This window comes from Hippopotamus amphibius, chromosome 14 (assembly GCF_030028045.1).
Source record: "Hippopotamus amphibius kiboko isolate mHipAmp2 chromosome 14, mHipAmp2.hap2, whole genome shotgun sequence".
In the NCBI taxonomy this organism is placed as follows: domain Eukaryota; kingdom Metazoa; phylum Chordata; class Mammalia; order Artiodactyla; family Hippopotamidae; genus Hippopotamus; species Hippopotamus amphibius.
In genome coordinates, this window is record NC_080199.1 from 47,716,359 (window position 1) to 47,739,311 (window position 22,953).

Here is a 22,953-nt window from a genome sequence, read left to right on the forward strand (position 1 = left end):
AATAAATAAATAAATAAATAAATAAATAAATCCTTAAAGGAAAACTAAGAAATGGAGCCAGAAGTAATTAAGAACGTATGTGCCAGGCATTTCGATCCTTCGATGACTGAACAAAATGTTTACTGAGCAGACACTATGTTCTTTACAACAACCAAGAGATTATGTATCTTGCCCAGGTTATGCTAGACTCTAAAATCTATGCTCTTTCCACACATCCCAGTGGATGCAGAGGCTGAAAGAGAGAATTACCTATCATGTTAAACTCTTAAAAGGTTTATATAAATAGATCAAAACCAAGTGCTTTCCATCTCATTTACATTTTAAATACATCATGAAATTAATAAAACAAAATGGATGTGATATCATTTAGGTGCTATAGTTCTTACTGTAAATTACAAATTATCCACAATGCTATCTACTTTGAGCACCGTCTACTATGAATGACTGAATGAGAGAATAAACTACCCTGAAATGGCTACACTATCAATAAGCAGCTACTATCCTTTAGATGAATTAGTGTTAAGTAAAGAGCTTAGAATAATGTTGGGTACACCCTTAAGTTTCAATAAAGTTAGCTATCATTATTCCACAAGTGTAAAGTTCTATTCTTTATAATGCCACTTTCAACAGTTTCTCTCTTATTGGTTTGAGTCAAGCAATTTGACTGCATTATCCTAGTGAGTTACAGAAGCTGAGAATACATAAAGCTAAACGAGCCTTTGTGTGGCACTTTACATTTACAAAGTGATTTTACAATTACTGGTGTTAATAACCAATGTAACACAAAAGTGAGGCTGAGAATCTGGTCAATTAGCAACATATTCATTTTTCTTCTATAGAAGAAAGGAACCCAGAGGCAATCTTCTTTACTGAGGCACATCCTACTGGGCTTACCAAACACAGTACATTTGTCCATCAATACCCACAAGTGATTGGTTCCAGGACTGCCCCTCTATATCAAAATCTGAGGGTACTCAAGTCCCTCATATAAAATGGTATAGTATTTGCATATAACTGACACAAACCCCCCTGTAGACCTTAAATCATCTCTAGATTACTTATAATATCTATTACAATGTAAATGTTATGTAAATAGCTGCCTGCATGCAGCAAAGTTAAGTTCTGCTTTTTTGTAACTTTCTGTAATTTTTTTTTCAAATATTTTTGATCCACGGTCAGTGGAACCTGCAGATACAGACGGCTCACTGTAATTGTCTTTACAAAATTCATCCAAGTTAATGTCCCCCCACCCTTGGTATCCACAGACATGGAGACTCCCCTGAATATATTACTAATGAGAAGGAAAGTATAATAAAGCAGTAAAATTCACCATTACAAATATTCTCATACCAGATTCTTCACATTAACTATTATACGTTCCTAGACATTTATCCTCAGAGGTTTAGATGAATACAAGCAATTCAGTTTTGTATATGTAATTGGCAAGTTCCTAAATTTACCTAAGAACTTATAATACATTTTAAATAAGGGATGTTCATCAATTTCAAAATTTGATAAACCTCACAGTATTAAAACAGAAACCTGAGCTGCCTGTATATTTTGGAGGTTAATCCTTTGTCCGTTGTTGCATAGGCAATTATTTTTTCCCATTCTGAGGGTTGCCTTTTAGTCTTGTTTATGGTTTCTTTGGCTGTGCAAAAGCTTTTAAGTTTCATGAGGTCCCATTTGCTTATTCTTGATTTTATTTCCATGATTCTAGGAGGTGGGTCCAAAAGGATCTTACTTTGATGGATGTCACAGAGTGTTCTGCCTATGTTTTCCTCTCAGAGTTTTAGAGTGTCTGGCCTTACATGTAGGTCTTTAATCCATTTGGAGTTTATTTTTGTGTATGGTGTTAGGAAGTGTTCTAATTTCATTCTTTTATATGTTGCTGTCCAATTTTCCCAGCACCACTTATTGAAGAAGCTGTCTTTTTTCCATTGTATACTCGTGCCTCCTTTGTCAAAGATAAGCTGCCCATATGTGTTTGGGCTTACTTCTGAGTTCTCTATTCTATTCCATTGATCTTCCTTTCTATTTTTGTGCCAGTACCATACTGTCTTGATCACTATGGCCTTGCAGTATAGTTTGAAGTCAGGAAGCCTGATTCCACCAACTCCATTTTTCCTTCTCAAGATTGCTTTGGCTATTCGGGGTCTTTTGCGTTTCCATACAAATCGTAAGATTTCTTGCTCTAGTTCTGTGAAAAATGCCATTGGGAATTTGATCGGGATTGCATTGAATCTGTAAATTGCTTTGGGTAGTACAGTCATTTTCACGATGTTGATTCTTCCAATCCAGGAACATGGTATGTCCCTCCATCTGTTTGTGTCGTCTTTGATTTCTTTCATCAATGTCTTAAAGTTTTCTGCAAACAGATCTTTTGCCTCCTTAGGCAGGTTTATTCCTAGGTATTTTATTCTTTTGGTTGCAATGGTGAATGGGAGAGTTTCCTTAATTTCCCTTTCTGCTCTTCCGTTGTTCGTGTATAGGAATGCAAGAGATTTCTGTGCATTCATTTTGTATCCTGCTACTTGACTAAACTCATCAATTAGTGCTAGCAGTGTTCTGGTAGAGTCTTTAGGGTTTTCTATATATAATAGCATGTCATCTGCAAAGAGTGACAATTTTACTTCTTCTTTTCCAATTTGGATTCCTTTGATTTCTTTTTCTTCTCTGATTGCTGTGGCTAAAACTTCCAAAACTATGTTGAATAATAGTGGTGAGAGTGGACACCCTTGTCTTGTTCCTGTTCTTAGAGGGAATTCTTCCAGGTTTTCCCCATTGAGAACAATGTTGGCTTGTGGTTTTTCATATATGGTTTTTATTATGTTGAGGTAATTTCCTTCTATGCCCATTTTCTGGAGAGCTTTTATCATAAATGGATGTTGAACTTTGTCAAAAGCTTTTTCTGCATCTATTGAAATGATCATATGGTTTTTATCCTTCAAGTTGTTGATATGATGCATCACGTTGATTGATTTGTGTATATTGAAGAATCCTTGCATCCCAGGGATAAACCCCACTTGATCATGGTGTATGATTTTTTTAATGTGCTGTTGGAGTCTGTTAGCTAGTATTTTGTTGAGGATTTTTGCATCTATATTCATCAGTGATATTGGTTTGTAGTTTTCTTTTTTTGTGACATCTTTGCCTGGTTTTGGTATCAGGGTGATGGTAGCCTCATAGAATGAGTTTGGGAGTGTTCCTCCTTCTGCAATATTTTGGAAGAGTTTGAGAAGGATAGGTGTTAGCTCTTCTCGAAATGTTTGCCACAAATGGGCGGAAGACCTAAATAGAGATTTCTCCAAAGAAGACATAAAGATGGCCAACAAACACATGAAAAGATGCTCAACATCACTCATCATCAGAGAAATGCAAATCAAAGCCACAATGAGGTATCACCTCACACCAATCAGAATGGCCATCATCACAAAATCTGGAAACAACAAATGTTGGAGAGGGTGTGGAGAAAAGGGAACTCTCCTGCACTGTTGGTGGGACTGTAAGTTGGTACAGCCACTATGGAAAACAGTTTGGAGGTTCCTTAAAAAACTACAAATAGAACTTCCATATGATCCAGTAATCCCACTCCTGGGCATATACCCAAAGAAAATCATAATCCCAAAAGAAACTTGTACCCTAATGTTTACTGCAGCACTATTTACAATAGCCAGGACATGGAAGCCACCTAAATGCCCATCAACAAATGAATGGATAAAGAAGATGTGGCATACATACACAATGGAATATTACTCTGCTATAAAAAGGGATGAGATGGAGCTATATGTAAGAGGTGGATAGAACTACAATCTGTCATACAGAGTGATGTAAGTCAGAAAGAGAAGGACAAATATTGTATGCTAACTCACATATACGGAATCTAAAAATGGTACTGATGAACTCAGTGACAAGAACAAGGACGCAGATACAGAGAATGGACTGGAGAACTCGAGGTATGGGAGGGGGTGGGGGGTGAAGGGGAAACTGAGATGAAGCGAGAGAGTAGCACAGACATATATATACTACCAACTGTAAAATCAATAGTCAGTGGGAAGTTGTTGTATAACAAAGGGAGTCCAACTCAAGGATGGAAAATGCCTTAGAGGACTGGGGCGGGGGGGGGGGGGAGACTCGAGGCGGGGGGGGAGTCAAGGAAGGGAGGGAATACGGGGATATGTGTATAAAAACAGATGATTGAACTGGGTGTACCCCCCCCCCAAAAAAATACGGAAGAAATCACAAAAAAAAAAAAAACAAAACCAGAAACCTGTTTAATGACTGCTACCACATTCTGTGGCATAAACTCTGAGCCAGACTACTTTCCTAAGCTCTCTCAGGAAAGTTGAAAGTAAGTTGTTGAGGCCCCTTTTTCAGAAACCTTTATCAATATTTTGGTATGGTAGCAATGAGAAAGGGCTCTCCACTTCAACAGCAGAACAGAAATATTCCATGGTCGCTTATAAATTAACTCTATGATTGTGAACAGCATATATTCTTAACTGATTTCATATTTGGATTTTGTTTTATAATTCCATAGCTAGACAGCTCTTTATAACTGTCATGCAAAATTATGATGAGCATTTAAAAATGTTTTTCCTTATTTAAAACTGTGTCCATGTTAGGAAAATCTCCCTCTGTAAATAGGTCAGTTAATAGATAGAAAAGTCGATAGGTTAAGTTTTAAGAGATTAAACAGCAGTTTTAAAATTTTCTACCTTTTTTTCTTCTCTCCTTACTGAGATAAGCCATTCTAAATGAATATTTCAGTAACTATCACGATTTTTTTTAATAATGATATCTCTCATATGCTTGCACACAGTGCACACCCAAACACACAGAGAGTCAATGTGTCTTTGAATGCTCAAATACCTAATTAACATTTTTATCTATTTAATGTATCCCTACCTGACATGAACATGGGCCCAAGAAGGCCTGAAACTTTGTTAACATTCTTAGGATTATACTAATATTACTAGCAAGAGGTTAAAACCATCTTCACAGGGCATTTTCCAATATTTCCAATACTGAAGCCCTGGGGCAATAATATAGTCATTATGGCTGTGCAGACTTTCAAATATCAGGTTCCTAATGAGAACCTCTACTGAAAATTGGCTGAGTGGTTAACTTGTTAGTTTCTGCTTAATAAACATGTAAAGTTCTTCTCATTTGTATATCCACTTAACAAACTTTTCTTGCAGCTACTAAAAGACTAGAAATTGAGAATGAACTGTCACAGAATGCTTTGCACTTAAGTTTTACTAAGGGTTGAAAACTGCTGCTATGAAAATAAATACATTCTTGGTCAGCTTCTTCTCCCATTTTCCTGGGTGGTTTCTAAATCTTTACCTCTCTCTTCAAAATTCCTCTCCTATTCTTGACCTCATTACTTTGAACAGATGATCTGCTTTTACCTGAGAGAAGAGTTCATTAGTGAAGAATCAGTCACCTTCCTTCCCAGAAACCCAGCTTACTTTCATCCACACCTATATTTACTTCTTTCCTCTCTTTAGTACTCCTCAACACACCCAGTCACCCAAAGTGATCGTACCCCACTTTCTCACCAAGGCCTGGATTTTTTTAAATCTTTACACCTATTTTTACAACCTCTCCTTTTCTCTTTTCTTCACTCTGCCTTTGATGTAAACATTCTTGGATTTTTACCCTCAGCTCCTTTACTCCTTATTCTCATCTTCTATCCTCTTTATCTTAACAACCAAGATCCTAAGTAGCTTATACCTCATTTTCTTATTTCCCACTTACTCTCAAGAAACCACAAATTGCCTTGCACATCCACTACTCCACTCAAAGTGCATTTCACAGTTATCAGTACCTGTTGATTCCCAAATCCAACAGCCACTTCTCAATTCTCATCTTCCTTGACCTTTCCAGCCTTTTACATTGTGGATTAAGCACCGCTCCCCACCTGCCCAACCCCTTGTCCTCCCAAGCTACAGCTACTTCTCAGTGTCCCTTCCCACCCTCAGCTGTGAAATTCCCCAGAAGTTGACCCTGTCTTTGTCTTTTATCTTTTTACACACTTTTTTCTTTTTACACACAATCTCACCCATAGTCTTTACTTTTGCCTAAATGCTGATGACTCCAAAGTGCCCATCTCTTACTTTAATTATTGCAATAACTGGTCTTCTTGCTCTCTGCTTTCACTGAAACCTATTTTCTATACCACAGGAAATAATCTCCTAAAGCAAAATCACATCATGACACTCCCCTACCTAAAATCCTTCATTGGTCCCTATTCTCAGATATAATATTCCAAATCCTTACTCTTAGCCCACCTGACTCTTCATCCTTCAACTTCATCTGTCTTTGCAGCCAGCCTCATCTACTAACACTTGCTACACCCAACCTATACTGCTGCCAAAATAACTCACCCTACCATGCCCTCCTACACTCTTCACTGTTCTCTCACACTTGCCTCCGTTTTTTCCCTAAGCTAAATCCTTCAAAACTTTCAAGACTCACATTAAACTTCATTCATTCAGATTTAACAAGTACTTACTGTAAGCCGTATGTTTCAGGAATTGTTCTGAATGCTGAAGTATTAACTGAGACAAAGTCTTGATCTCACATTGATTTCACTTAGGGGTTGGAGGGAGAGGCAGGATATGCAGAAAATAAAGCAGGGCAAAGGAGATTGAGAGTTTGTGTGATGGTGCATTGCTGTTTTATAACTGGATGGTCAGGGAAGGCTTTACCTCTTCTATGAGTCAGTTCCTGAGTTAAGTACTCCTCATCTCTGTTCTGTTCATGGTAAACAGATGGTGCTTTACTTGCTAGGCTCCTCTGCTACTCTGACTCTTTTAGTGCAGAGACTGCTCATCTATACATTGCCACTGTCCAGCACATAATCATTCTAAGAAAATGTGTTGTGCTGGGCACTGTTCTGGGTGGAGAAGTAGAGTCACGCAATAAGTGCTCAAGAAGTTTTTTGAAATACATTAATATATATTTGAAATTATGAGTTAATAAGAAAACCTCAAATATAAAAATTTCACTTTACAGTCAATATTTTAATAATGTATCAAAAACTAAAACGGCGACAAAGAATCAAAGTATCATAATTACATACTAACATATTCCCAAAATTACAAATGTTAAGTAAGTGCAGGCATAATTCTGAGATATTGCAGTGGTTCCAGACCACTGCAATGAAGTGAATATCACAATAAAGGGAGTCACACTAATTTTTGGTTCCCCAGTGCGTATCAAAATTTATATTTACACTATAGTCTTTAAATGTGCAATAGCATTATGTCTAAGAAAAAAAGTACATACCTTAATTAAAAATTACTTTATTGCTAAAAATGCTAACCATCATCTGAGCCTTCAGCAAGTTGAAATATTTTTGCAATAGTAACATCAAAGATAACTGATCATAGGAATTCCCCTGGTCCAGTGGTAACGAATCCACCTTCCAATGTAGGGAACTCAGGTTCGATACCTGGTCAGGGCATGCTGTAGGGCAACTAGGCCCATGTGCCACAACTACTGAGCTTGTGTGCCTCAACTAGAGAGCCTGAATTCTGCAAAACCACAGAGCCCATATACTCTGGAACCCAACACAGCCAGAAAAAAAAAAGAAAAAAAAATTACCAAAATGTGACATAGAGACACAAAGTGAGCAAATGCTGTTGGAAAAATGGTGCCAGCAGACTTGCTTGACAGTTATCACAAACCTTCGATCTGTAAAAAATGCAGTATCTGCAAAGTGTAATAAAGTGAAGTGCAATAAAACAAGGTATGCCTGTACAGATTAAATGAACATTTCATAGGAGAAATGCATTTTGCTGTGCATTTGAAAATACTTGGAAGAGACAATCCTGAAGGTGCGTAAGTGTTCTAGGGACAGTGTTATTAAGAGAGAATTTTGTGGGGGGTGGGGGAGTGGGTGGGATGAATTGGGAGATTGGGATTGACTTATATACAGTAACGTGTATAAAATAAATAGATAACTAAAAAGAACCTGCTGTATAGCACAGGGAACTCCACTTCGCTGTACAGTAGAAACTAACACAACACTGTAAAACAACTATACCTCAATAAAAAATAAATTAAAAAATAAAATACTTCCTATAGCGATTGGGATATACATTTACTTTTTTGTAATATGTAACATGCGATAAACATTCTCTTCAAAAAAAAAAAAAAGAGAATTTTGCAAGAATTGGGAAGTAGGTTGTATGAATAGACTGAATGAAGGTGGTAATTTGTATAGGTAAGTCTATTGGTTTAGTTGTAGAAGTATTTCATTTATTAATTATAGACAGGAACAAGTTCAAAGATCATGGAATTTTATCATGGAAAGCCATAATCATGTTGTTGTTAACCTCACTGAAGGCAAAGGGCAAAATTAGAAAGTAAGAAATTATGTTTTCATTTATCTTATTTTTTTTAAACTCCCACATTTTCAGATCCTTTCTGCAAAATTTTAGGGATTTTTTTAAGACTAAAATTCCCTAATCATGATCAACTTTCTTCTTGCTAATTTTATTTTGCTTGCTGTTACTTTTTCAAACAAAAAAACGTAATACAAAATTATGGAAAGTTTATAAAATTGAAAATTAAGACTCTCACATATAGAGAGTCTGTACATAGTTCCACGATATTAAAACAACCACTACTTTGAGTATATTCTCAAATCTATAAATTGCTTTCATTCACTCACCATAAATATTTCCCATGATAACACAGCCTTTGTAATGATCTTTTATCACAATTGTAAAATACTTCACGCAGCTGATGGATGATGATTTATTTTACCATTCATTCTTATTGTTAGGTGTTTAGGTAGTTTCTAGTTTTTCCTGTTATCATATTGCTGCAATGCTCACATCTTAGAAATTTACTTATTCCTTTGCTTCCCCTAGCAGAGATTAACAACTATGGGATTACTAGTTTATAGGGCGTGAACACTTTTAAGGCTTGGAAAAAATCAGAAAGATTACATGAATTTACACTGCAATCAGCAATGTATGAGTGCTCATGTCACTGCATCTTTGCCAGCATGAGCATTATCATTTAATTTTTTCTATTAATTTACACATTTAATACTGTACTTGTTTCAATTTGTGTTTGATTACTACCAGAGTTCAATATTTCTAATTTTTAGTTATGAAAGATGACACTGCTACTTCAGCAAGAAACCATACTGAGCATAAGTCAATGGTTCAAAGCTGTAAAAATAAAATAAAATAAATAAGAATTTTAAGAAAGTTAATCTAATCATGACATGAGTAACTGTTATTATGCTCCATGGTAATTAGGCATTAATGGCAAGCAGTTCACGTAAGGGGCTATTATTACTATTATTGACACATAGCCAAATCGCGCATTCTTAGATTACGGGGGCAGGCTGGATAAAGTAGAGCTATAAACTGTCCTTATGCCCTCTTAAAGATCCCTTGATCTGAAACCAGATATGATGCAGAAGGCAAATTCTCTTTCCTCCTTAGCTCCATGCAGCCTCTATCAACTGAGCAGTAAAGATAACAGATGTTATAAATTTAGCTTGGCTGAGGGTAGGCTAGAGTTTACTGAGAATCAAAGATGAGGCCAAGTTAGATATAACTCAAAGAACTGACCAAAGAAATGGCCACTAAATCCCTTGTCTCTTCTATGATTATTCTTCAAGTTAGGAGCTAGGTTTTCAGTGAAATTTATGAAGAACTTTTTAACTCTGAACTATTTCCGTCTCCTTTCCCGCAGAGAAAAAGAAAGGACGAGAGACACAATCATATTCCCATTTACGCAATCAACCTTCTCCATCAACCTAATGGAGAAATGATCTGGGTAACACGATTTAAGGGACTTCCTTCTGCCAACATTGTCCAAATTTCCATGCACTGGAGATTCTCTGACATTTCTAAGCACATAATTCTGAGAAGATTAAAGGAGAAAGGTGAGACTGGGAAGGGTAAAAAGGGGTAACATAATCCATACTCTTTAGTGAAGATTAATTTAACCAGTCTGGTTCAAAATTCGTAGATTGCTTAAGTCTGAAGCATGCAGAGGACAGGAATAAGAGTTCCAATATGGAGAGGACATAGGAAGAAGCAAAAGGAGTTGTCATTTTGGGCTGCTTTAAAAATGCATAGCCAAGGATACTAGACTACAGAAGAACTGGGAAGAAGGAAGCCAGGTTATGATAATAAAATTTTAAGTTTCTATAGACCTTGGGAGTTTACAAAGCACATTTCCATTGATTATACTATTTAATCCTCACAACAACCCTGTACTGAAACTGAGACCCAGAGACATTAAATAACTTACCCAAAGTCACATAGGTAGTAAGTGGCAGAGCCGGGACTCGACCCAGGTCTTCTGACTCCTCCTGTGCATTTCCAGCTCCCCTGGAGCTGAAGCAGGGGCAAAAAGGGAGGTGGAAGTAATTTGCCCAAGACTGGCCTTGCCCTCTTCCCTTCTTTTAAAGGCCAAGCAGAGCAGACATTAACTCTCTCAGTGACCGCTTTTCATCAAATTCTTTCAGGATAAAGCACACAGAACCTGAAAATGTTTCTCAGCCTTGGGCCCACAAATGGCGACTAGCAGTAGACAATGTCAGAAGACTTATTTTTGGCTATAGTTCGCCATTTATGTGAAATTTATTGAAACTTCAAAGCACAGCAATCCTCATTTCAGAAAGCAAAACTTGTTTTTGTAATTGAAATTATTTAAAGCAATTTGTTAAAAAAAATTTTGTTTAGCAGTTTCAGTCAAACCTTTTAAATTACACCATTATGAAAAATGCTTAAGAACCAAGATACCAAATGTACATTTAACCTACTCTGTGGTTACTTTTTTCCCTATCTTAAATATCTTCCCTCAGTCATTACTATAATTAAAGCAATTATAATCATTAGAATGAACAGAATATTCAGTCTTTTCATAGCCAATTTTAAGTATTTTCAACAAATCAATAGGAAAATATGCATATCATCTTCTTGAAATGTAAATCTTATATTCACTTCTAAATTATATCTAAAATGCTTCCATTGTAGCCTTTTATAAGTAATTTTCTAAAACAAAATTTAGAATCCTCAGTCTCAAGTTTCTTGTGTCGTTTCTTAATTTTTCTTAGGGAATTATACATTTTAATTTTTCATCTGGACATTTAAGTTTTAAATATATTCAATGAGAATTTTTTCTTTGCTTTGTTTATTTCCTAAGAATACAAAGATACAATTTAAAAGGGCTGGGCATGTGACCAACGTTTTACCATTTTTACATCATTTTGTAATCAGTTCCACTACATCAGTCTCTAACTGAGAACTACTATCAGTAAGGTCAAGTGCTTAGTATGCATTAACACTAATCAGGGCATATAAAAGATCATCCAGGGATATCTTTATTTGTGCCCAGTGCTTTTAGAGGCTTTCTGAACTAATACTCTCAAGTTCTTGATCTGTCTCCCTTTTCTCTTTGCTTTAAGACTTCAATTCCAATTTTTAAAAATCTAATTAAGTACAACTTTCGTTTGAGTACTGATGGTCAAATTCAGGAATTCTTAATAAGATTTATATTACCTGACCACTTTAGAAGGAAAAAAATACACTTTTCTCCACATTATTTTAAGTCATTTATTTACTTAAACCTTTTTAAGATAAACTGCTCATTATATTCTCCTTATTCATTAAATAGCATCAAAAATGGCTACTAACATTAAAAAAAATGAGTCCATAAATTTTAGAATTTGAACCATATAGAAACAGAATTAAACTGACTTCTAATATCTTACTTTGTATAATAAGCTCTTGGTTAAGCATGACCAGGAGGGATGACCCTGATTTCCCAATCACATGATCTGGGGAAGAAAATGAGCACACTTCAGGGAAAATAAAAATTCCAATAAAAAGGTGTCAAAGTTAATACTAGTTTTAAAAAGCCAACTATGGCCTTCCCCACTTACTTCCTTCACACCATCTCATTCATTTAACAGGCATAACAAAATTATACTCAAGAACCATGCCAATACTGATTCCCAGACTGGAACCATCCTAGTCAGATAGAGGCCTTATTAGTATCTATTAAGTGACTTCTGGAAGGAAGGAAATTTATCTTCTACTTGGTTTATATCCTTTTAATTCCTTGGGTATATAGGCCAATCTATTTTCTAAAGTAGCTTTGCTAGAAAAAGCACTCAGAATACTTGTGGGAAAACTATCATATTAAACTGGTATACTGAGGTTTCATGTCTGAAGAACTCATCAGTAATAAAGGTGACCACCAAGACTGCATTAATAATTCAACAAATAATTACTGACCTCTTTCCACTGTTTTAGCCACCAAGTCAGTTCATACGGTCACTTAAAATCAAATCCCCTCAAGCTCTAAAACAGATGGTACTTACAGTATATATCTACTACTTATTTATAGAATTCCTTTGCACTTTCACTAGCTATTATCCAACCATACATTACACCCTTGTTTATAATTGTAAGTGCCTGGAAAGGACGTGTTTCTTAAAATAAGAATTTTTTCCCCTCCAGATCTCTTAAGTGAGCTCTGGAGTTAGATCCAAGATTATCAATTCATCTTAATAAACGTAACCAGGAAAATGAGAGATCTTTCGATTTCTTGAACAGAAGATCAAGAGCAGTTACGTTTACTAGTTTGTTTCCTTTGAGGCTTTTAACAAGCTTTTAATTAACTGAAATAATACTATTCAAAGGCTTCAGAACACACTAGCCTATTAGTAAAGGAGCAACACAAATGTTGAAACAAAACAGAATTTTTGGTCTTTTCGGAGTCCTCTTCTTCATTTAGGAATGCCCACATACTCACTGGAATTAACTTGCTTTGATACCTTCTAATGATTCAGTAGCCAATGTCAGTTTAACAAAAAACGGGATTTCAGATTTTGCTTTAGACTAGATTATTGAAGAATAACAAATATAATACCCAAACAAATGATGAAAATGTCTTACTGCTGGAACATATAAATATCACATGGGTCATTAGGCAAGAATTACAGAAAAGAAACAGCAATACTATAAAAGCTACAATGGGAGTCTTTATAAATGACAGTTTCAAAAAGTTAATTTAATATATAAAAGTTTCTAGAATTAAAGTTAAAATTAAATTAAAAGACCAGTGAGTTGTGCATAATTATATGTAAAAGAAGGATCTCAATTTTATTTTTATGTAATAAAACACTACTACTAATGGCATAAGTACTTAGAAGAGACATAAAATTTCAGAAATATATATTGTCCTCTATTCATAGAAAGGTAAAAAATCTTGGAACATGTTTGAGGAGAAACTGCCTTTTATATATTTACTCTCTATTTGTAACATAAAAATACAATATTACATTATTAAGAAGATGTTTGGAACATCCAAAACAATGGATGTTTCTTAAAATAAATCTTCACCTTATTTTAAAAATGGGAAATTTGAGAACTAGAAAAGAGATGATAAAAGAGCTACGATGTTTTTCAAAGTACCTCCTGTAGACTTTCTATAACGGATTTTATACAGAAGAAAAAAAAAAAAGGTTCCATGAGAAAAGAAGTTTGTGAAGCAATAAACACTATATATGTCTCTCTCAGAGATTTAAAATACATATTAACCTCCTACTGGCTCAAAGAAGTCCTGTAATCAGAAAGTGTACTTAATTTTTTAACCCAGCATTTTCCAAATTTATTTAACCAGGAACCAGAACTAACCCTGAGCTAGATGGACTAGGCATGAAGACGTATGTACGAGAAAATAATTTTTTAATTCTTATGATAATCTGAGCTGCTTAACTAGAACATCATCATTATGTTTACTCTTAAACTATAAGGGATTCTTTTGTTTGTTTTTTGAGGCAAATAAAATGTACTCACTGTTGCAGTACTTCCTATCCCTTCTGAATGGAGCTCTCAGCCAATGACAGGCAACTACTAAAGGAGTTATTTCAAGCCAAGGTGTAAAACTCTTGCCATTAGTTCTCAAGTTTAATGGAACTGGAAGCTATAACACCAGAGTGTTTCTCACAAGGAGAGAGATCAACTCCACTCTTTTCCTAGAGGTGTGATAGTGAAGCCTACTGCACATGATTCTAGAATAAACAGCAAAGGTCCAGTAAAGTTCAGGAAATTAGGATCAGTAGGAAGAGTGACTAAACACATCAAAAGATACCACCCACTCAAGGTAAAACAAAATAAAGTTTAAAAAACAAAGTCAAAAGGATACAATGATGTTTAAGAAACAGAATGAAAACATACAGAGATGACTAATAAATAAGATATATGCAAGAGCACTGAAAAACACAAATGACCACATAAGGTTAAAAAAGAAAATGGACAACTGACGACTCATTATGGTATGCAATCAAATATGTATCATAAGTCCCCTTTCAGCCCGTCACCATCAAGGTTCACAACCACTGACTTCAGAATTGGAAAGATGCATTGTATTACCTCCATCTGAAAGGTAATAAACTCTGCGGTGCAGTGAGCAACATATTTTTCTGCCTTTTTAGGTACAGATGGAAGAGGCTCAGAAATTCACTACAAACTAAAACAGAACTACATGCGCTGGGTTTTTGTTTTTGTTTTTTAATTCAAGAAGGATGCCTCTTTAGATTTTTTAAAATATACTGACATGAGTGCCTAGTTAAGGCACATGCCCAGTACAAGATTTTAACATTTTGGGGAACAAGAAATGAAACAAAACAAAAATATTCCTCAGATTAATTTATTTTACTACTTTATTTCCTGTGCAATGAGTATATTAGCAAGTCTCCTGCATATATATGTGAAGGAATGGTAAAATTCAGTGCAGTTTGAAATTACAGTTTTAAAAGTCCCAATAAGTAAATGAAAAAATAAAATTTACACTTGAAATAAAACAAACTTTGGATCGATTGAATCAAAAATGTCAAAGGAAAAAATAAGTTCATCTGACAATCCTAGCCCCCTTCAGCTATAGATCACACCCATGATGCCTCCTTAAGACTACTTTGAAGAAAAAAATCAAAATTACACAATATTTAGCATAAATCTAAAGCATCTTGAATTTACTCCTCAATTGACCAGCACCATGATTCCGGAGTTCATACTTTAAACTGCTATTAATAAAGGGGAGACTTAGAAGATAAAAGATTAACATAATCGCTACTGGTATTATTCATTTATGCAAAAAAGAATGCTATAGATTTTTCAAACAGTTATGCTAAATTGATTCTTAATATTCAAAGAATATAAGGCTTAAATTGTTTTAAGAATTGTAGTTAAAGTTAGAAACAAATCAAAAAGACAGCACATCTTAGGTAATACCCTACCATGTTATTTCACTTTGGGAAATATTTTACCTTCAGTAAAAAGTAACATGAAATAATAACATGATGTAGTTTCATTGGTCAATAAAGGAAAACTCAGATTACCCAGAAACTTTTTAAAGATTTTTTATATACAGTTCCTTTGAATAGATTACAATATATTAAATTATCAGATAGCAAAATTCAAGCAGTACTTTTGTACAGGTTCTTAAAATAGCATACTATTTTCTTAGTATTAATTTAAATGGTGAAATAAAATGTCTCGAACAATGTAGCCTGTTCAAAATTGATCTCAAGATTTTCATAATAATCTCGTAGGTTTCATAACAATCTTAAATTCACAAACTGATTTTGGGATTCAGGGGGCGGAGGTCAATAGTTTTTAAGTTGATATATATCAATGCATATGGCATGCATTTATGAATGAATCATCTCTCCCTCTATGTCAGAAGCTTTCATATCTCTAGTAAAGTCCTTTTGTATAGTCCATAACCTCCTGTAGGAATTGTGAAAAGCTGGGTGATAGATTAAGAAATAAATAAAGCATATCAAATACAACCAAACTTTATTAAAACAGAGCTTAAAGATACTGCATGGAAGCCTCCAAATTCCATCACCTATAATCTGAAAATTATGTTCTTAAATGGCGCTAAACTAGCTGTACAATTTCCTTTTGATTTACTCTCTGTTTATACTGCAAAAGAAAATGAGCAATCTCTGAAAGGGAACTGTCCCAAAATATGTATAGCAGAAGAAAACGTATTTCAGCATTTCACTGACCTTACTCAAATTATGCTTTTAGTGCAGAAGTTTAAGTATGGCAAATTATACCCACTAATTTATTTAAGAATTTATTATCAGAAATGAAAAACCTTCTGGACTACAGTCAAATAGGTGCTTGCACTTTTTACTGGATACTAATTGGCAGAACCTCACTGTTTACAATAATTCTAATTTCCCTTTGAAGTTAATGGTTTCTATAACAATTGTTCTCTTTTTAATATCTATTATGATCTTTTGATATCTAATACAAACTAGATACAGCCTAACTTTATCACTATATCATTAAAATTACTAACATGACCTTGTTCTAATACATTTAGGATCCATTTTAACTCATTAGTTTACATATCACAACTCTCAATCTCCTTCCTCATTAAATAGGTTAGGGGTTTTGGGGTGTGTGTGATATGTTTCTCTTTAATATTTTTATTAGTGGCAGAATACTTTATGGCTTTTTAGGAACATTCTTTGAATTTGAAAAGGTAATTTTCAAATGTGTTTCCCAGCATGTCATTATAAAATAAATTTCGTACAAAGTTATTCAAAAGTAAAACTTGAGACTGATAGTTCTTTTTTTTTAAAGTATGCTAAAACTGTAAAAATATATATTATAATTATTTTAAAAAGAAACCCAAACCCACCTAAAAAGAAATTTACTTTTTAAATATATAAAATAGATAAAATTCATTAAATGACACTTTCTTCTTCTGTAATAATTTTAGATTCAAATAAGGTGAAATAAAATAAAGACCTAAACATTATTTAAATTAAAACATTAGTAAACAATTTTTTCCCACTTATATCTTGTTTTAAAGCTTCAAGAGGTAAGAATGAAGACTCCCGAGAGATATTTAAGTTTGTTTCACATAACTGGAAATATAACTTTCTTCTAACTTTGTGTAGTGGGCAGGACTTTAGTGTGTTGTGAGTACTAACACATACACCCAGAACAATGCCCAGCACCTAACAGAAATACAATGAATATCTGCTGAATAAATATGCTACAGAAAAACATTTAAGCTAGGTTAAAAGACAATAACAATCCATCTGTCACTTTCCAGAATTATTGCCAAGATGATGTGTACGCTAAGGTCTTAGAACTAACCATTATCTACACAATCATAATTTTTCTAATTGGAACGCTAGCTGAACAAAGATTGTTTCCTGATACCAAAATACTGTGGACCTTTAAAAAGAAAGTTTAGAAATCAGCATGTTCTAAAACATTTCTTTGGATATAAAAGTCTCAGAGGCATAAAAGTCATAAATATTCTGGGAAAATCAGGACTTGACACTGTCTTTCCAGGTTTAGAAAAGTAACTGAGAAGCAACAACACTCTAAAACACAAAAGAGTTGTCTGAGCAGCAGCGCCAGGTTATTTTACAGTAATTCCAAATTGCCTGTGGCATCTTTGTACTGATTTCCTGATACTAGTTTTAGAGTTAAAAGGAATAAATTTGGAAAGGGCCTGCAGGAAACACAAAGAGGTTTCCTTTGTGCCTAATGTTTTCGCATACAGTGGTCAGAAATATAAAATAATATTATGGTTTTCTCCCTATATAGTTTTACAAATAATAAGAGATTCCATAAGGCTTCATTTACTTCAGTAAAATAAGGAAAATCGTGCAATATACAAAGAACATTTAAAAAAAAAACTAGAGGATTTATCCAGTTAAGAATGAGCTGTGAGTCTCTGGTTATGTGTGATAATTAGAAGTTTACCATAATAAAGACACTAAAATTAAGACAGAATATTTTACCATAGTTAAAAGAACCAGGTTAAATCTAGCTAGGAGAAAAAAAATCACAGATGACATAAAAAGTTCAGTATATCATTTTGGAGGAAATAAAGTATTTAATCATAATCAGAACATATATTTTCATCATCTAAAATATCATCACTGAGTATGTTCTGGAAGTGAAAAGGTATATCCAGATAGAAGGGGAAAATAGAAATTTGTCTACAGACAGATTTAAGGCAAATAGTTCTTAAATTTCATGAGAAAAATATTAATACTTAGATTTAAACTAGTAACTTGATTTTTATTTTAATTTTCCATGTAAGAGACTATTAACTTAGTCATTGAGTCTCTTAATAGTTCATGCTTTTTATTTAATAATTTATCCTTACACCTTTAAGAGACAATATAGACAACTGATTTCTATAAAGGTTTTTGGTTTATATGCAGGCTTCTTGGTTATTTTTCCTGCAAACAAAAAAAATTTCAATGAATGATCATTTCACAATTAAAAATAGTAATGTACATATGTAGGGTAAGAGTTTAAAAAAAAATTAAAAATTACACAATCCACAGTGTGAGTGAATAATTGTGCTAAGGCTTCTAACAGCCTTGCTATACCTTTGCAGCCCTTTAATTTTTCTAGTACAATTTATCAGAGTTACCTTCTTATTGGTACAGTGAATGTTTTGCTTTGATTAACTTAAAACTTGTTACAATTTCCAAGTTACAAAAAGAAAAAGTGCTCAAAGACCCCAACATCAGTAATCTCAGAGGCTAAGAGAACTCTAAACTAACTGCATGTTAAATGTACTGACAGCCACCTAGATTGTTCTTCTTCACAGAGGCTTTTTATGAGCACGTATGCATTTTTTAAAAAATGGAGATGGGTGAAGATATGTTAAGCTGGTGGCTTCTATTTATCAAGAAAGAGATGCTTCTACAACTAAGTCACAGATAAGGAAGAAAGGATGATCTTATCCTCAATAACACTGTTCATGATCCAAAAAATCTGTTAATTTATGCAAAATCATAAAACATCAACAATCACTTGATTATTTGTAAACAGGAGAAAAGAAATACTGGAATCTCCAAAAGATTTAGTAATACTATCCTGCTTCTTCCTGCAAAATATTTCATGCATCTTATGAACGATTTTTAAGTTGACTGCAGAAAAAGTAAATAGGTAAAAAAAATAGCACAATAAAGCCTAGAAGAGTATTCACAACTAGGTAGGGAGAATACGAAAGTATTGCTGTGGTTTAGAATCACTATGCCGGCTGTCACATGTGATAAATTTATTGTCCAGCTACGTTTACAAAGACCTAAAATCAATAATAAAGCAATGAGGACTATTAAGGGGAAAAAAGGAAAAGTCACTGACTGTAGAAAGAAATGATCACTTCAGTACCAAACACCTCTGAATGGAAGAGCTACAGTGAGGAATGAGAAATGTGCTCATCAGTTATGTCCACTCTAGAACAAAAAGAGGAAGTAGAGAAGAAACAAAGTAAGGAAACTTAAATTTTTCTTTAGGGAGAAAAGAATAAAATTAATCTCATTAAATCTCCTAAAAAAACCCACTAAATGTAAAAATTTTATTTTGACTCTTAAGACTGTAATGGCTAAAAACACTGGGATCACATGATGAGTAGCAAACTAGGGCTCAACTTCTAGAAATACAGACTCAGTAAATACTTTTACCATCAAAACTACATTAAGATGTGAGTACAAATGAAAAAGAGAATAAATGAAAAGAGAATAAAAATAGCTATCACATGGGAATCAAAAGGGCAAAAGATATAGTTACACCAAGTTTCTCCAAGAAAAGACATAAATTAGACATTGATGGTATTTCAGTCTTTTAGGGAAAAAGCAGCTAAACTTTAGAGAATGAGAGTGAAAGAACAGATCTCTTAAACATATGAATATTATACTGAAAAATATGAAACAATAAGCTACCTAGAAAATGACCATTTTTCTAGAATAAAAAGATAAAGAATAAAGATCTATGGCCCCAAATATGATTGCTGCTACTAGATTTTTTGTTGTTTTATTTATCTTCTTCTTTTGGGGGGGTCGGGGTGGAGGGGCAGTGGCACTGAGGTCATGACAGAAAAATCTAGAAAGACCAAAGCTAAACCAGATTAAAAGCAGCTCATGAGAAAACAATGTATGCTTCAATGATGAAGGCTACTGAAGGCTACTGTCTAGATGATATAGTTTTCTAGTATATTTTTGTATTTTAGGTAAATAGCAACAAATTAGGCTTCTAGGGATAAGTTTACTAACAGCTACCCACAAAATACAGAAGGGAAAGAAATTTTAAAAAAACTTCATGAATCCAATTCTAATATGCCTTGTCCTCCTGTTTTTGCCTAAATGTAGTTGAGAATCTATCTAGGTAAAGTCACATAAGTCCTGTATAAAATGGACTCCATGAGGCCAGTACAGTCTAAATTACACCAACAAAATCATCAGAGCTTTGATATAACATTTGGCAAAATTAATCAAATAATTATTAAACAAAGATATTTAAATTTAATCTGCACATATACATATATAAGTATTTGTGCAGTAAATGCAGTATGAGTTCATGTCTAATGTAGTGTTTTTCTTAATTTTACATGTTACTAAAATAATAAAGAATATACATGTATCCAACAGAGATTTAAATCTGACAACTGCTGGACATAATTTAGTCAAATTTTAAGTAACAAACTGGAAAAAAACAAAATATGCATAAAAACTCAAGAAACACATACACATTTTTGGCAGATATATAAATTAGGGCACATATTTCCAAAGCATAATATAACAAAGCATTATACAAAAGAAGCAACTGCAATGCATTCATTTTTATTGTAGTTCAGTGTAATTATTAAATTAAAATCTTACTTTAGGCGTAGCCAGTTTTAAGCAAATTCAAAACATTTTTCCATTTTTCCACCAAATTTAGTATTACTATGACTAATCTTTTAGAGCTATGTATTTCCTTCAAAACAGCTTATGCCTCTGTACAGAATTTGGATCACGTACCCATGCCTCTGTCTGAATGGGCCTGATGTTGCTTAGTAGCACCTCTTCATAGTTTCCATAATCAATGAATTTAACAACTGCTGTCATACCTGAAGAATGAAGAGCTTCAACTTCTGCTCGATAAAACTGAGGAGACAAAAAGGAGTTTTAAATATGACAATCAACACTGTCTACAAAGGGTGATACATGATGGAAATGTAAATACTCAAAATGTTACAATAATAGTGGTTTTTGAAAGCTAATTTTTTAAGTCAATTTTTATTGAGATATAATTGATATATATCACTGTATTACTTTTAAGTAGACAACATAATTATCTGATATATGTATATACTGTGAAATGATTACCACAATAAGTCTAGTTAGCATCCATCACCACAGTTACATTTTTTTCTTATGATAGAACTTTGAAATATACAATATTTTAAAGAAAACAATTTTTAGGAGAATAACATTTTTAAGAAAGAAAACTTACCTTTCAATAATCATGAACTGGCTAAGAAAAAGAGAGAAATTCTCTCATCCATGTGAATTCTGACATACACTGAGCAGTAGTAAGATTTCAGAACTAAGACTCACATGCTAATGGGTGTAAAAAGATGTGGCATATATATACAATGGAATATTACTCAGCTATAAAAAGGGATGAGATGGAGCTATATGTAATGAGGTGGATAGAACTACACTCTGTCATACACAGTGAAGTAAGTCAGAAAGAGAAGGACAAATATTGTATGCTAACTCACATATACGGAATCTAAAAATGGTACTGATGAACTCAGTGACAAGAACAAGGAAGCAGATACAGAGAATGGACTGGAGAACTCGAGGTATGGGAGGGGGCGGGGGGTGAAGGGGAAACTGAGAAGAAGCGAGAGAGTAGCACAGACATATATATACTACCAACTGTAAAACAGTCAGTGGGAAGTTGTTGTATAACAAAGGGAGCCCAACTCGAGGATGGAAGATGCCTTAGAGGACTGGGGCAGGGAGGGTGGGGGGGACTCGAGGGGGGGGCGTCAAGGAAGGGAGGGAATACGGGGATATGTGTATAAAAACAGTTGATTGAACCTGGTGTACCCCCCCAAAAAAAAAAAAAAAAGAAAAAAAAAAAAGAAAATACACTTTTTTGGACTCGAGGGAGGGTGGGGGGGGAGTCAAGGGAGGGAGGGAATACGGGGATATGTGTATAAAAACAGATGATTGAACTTGGTGTACCCCCCAAAAAATAATAAATAAATAAATAAAATTAAAAAAAAAAAAAGAACTAGTGTTATGTTTTGTTGTTAGTCATTGAAGCCCTTTGACTAACATTAGTAAGACAATTCTTATGTACTAATCAGAATATATAAGTATGGAGCAATTTATTTTAAAAACAGAAATATATAACAACAACAAAAAAAAAACTCTCAAAGAAAAAGGCTCATTGTTGCAGTCATACAGGCTGTGGTGGTGAAGCAGGGTTCTCAGGTAAGAAGTAAGCATATTACTTATACCCAGGATTTATATGATTTGAGACACTGTAAGACCAGACACTTTCATTTCATCAGTTTACCCAGTATTATTTGGCTCTGGGAACTAATGTACATTAACAAACTCACCAGGAACTGAATTTACATAACAATTATAATTTAAAAATTTATCTGTTAAGATAACTGAGAGTGGGTCAATTGATTTGCTCAACCCATTCAGGACTCAAATTATAGGTCTGAATGTTACTTAGTGAATACGAAATAGAAACAAAAAACTCTTAAAACTCTTACTTACTCTTAAGGAATGTTTTCTTCAAACTAGGACAGTTGGATGCTCTACTATAACACTAACAGAAACTCTTAATATAACAGAACCCTATAGGACCTTCCCAGGACAAACACCCTTCCCCCCACCATGTCCTCCACCACCTGCCTCTTGTTTGTAGAAAAACTTTAGCCAAAGAATAAATTTAATTAGAGAAGAGAGAAAATGCAGAAACAAAGGAAAATAGTCAAGCAAGACAAAATAATAATACTGATAGTTCAGCAAAGTCAAGGACCTTTAGTTTCTCCTCAAAGGCTATAGATAAATATTCTGAGCCATATCCTTTGAGCTGTTTTGCAGATACTGAGACC

The 22,953-nt window shown here is 34.0% G+C and overlaps 1 protein-coding gene across 6 annotated transcripts in view; it reads right to left on the reverse strand.

Annotated features, from left to right (window-relative positions):
* The window catches only part of TDRD3 (tudor domain containing 3), a 173,251-nt gene that overhangs the window by 22,271 nt on the left and 128,027 nt on the right, over positions 1-22,953 (reverse strand). For 4 of the 6 annotated variants that reach the window (XM_057707175.1, XM_057707178.1, XM_057707177.1 and 1 more), the window contains exons 12-13: positions 20,846-20,971; positions 10,291-10,376 (exon numbers count right to left, since the gene is read on the reverse strand). In XM_057707175.1, coding sequence (XP_057563158.1) covers positions 10,291-10,376; positions 20,846-20,971 — 212 coding nt within the window. Of the gene's footprint in view, positions 1-10,290; positions 18,275-20,845; positions 20,972-22,953 lie in introns of all 6 variants that reach the window. The other 2 variants (XR_009048983.1, XM_057707176.1) reach the window with 2 other exon arrangements.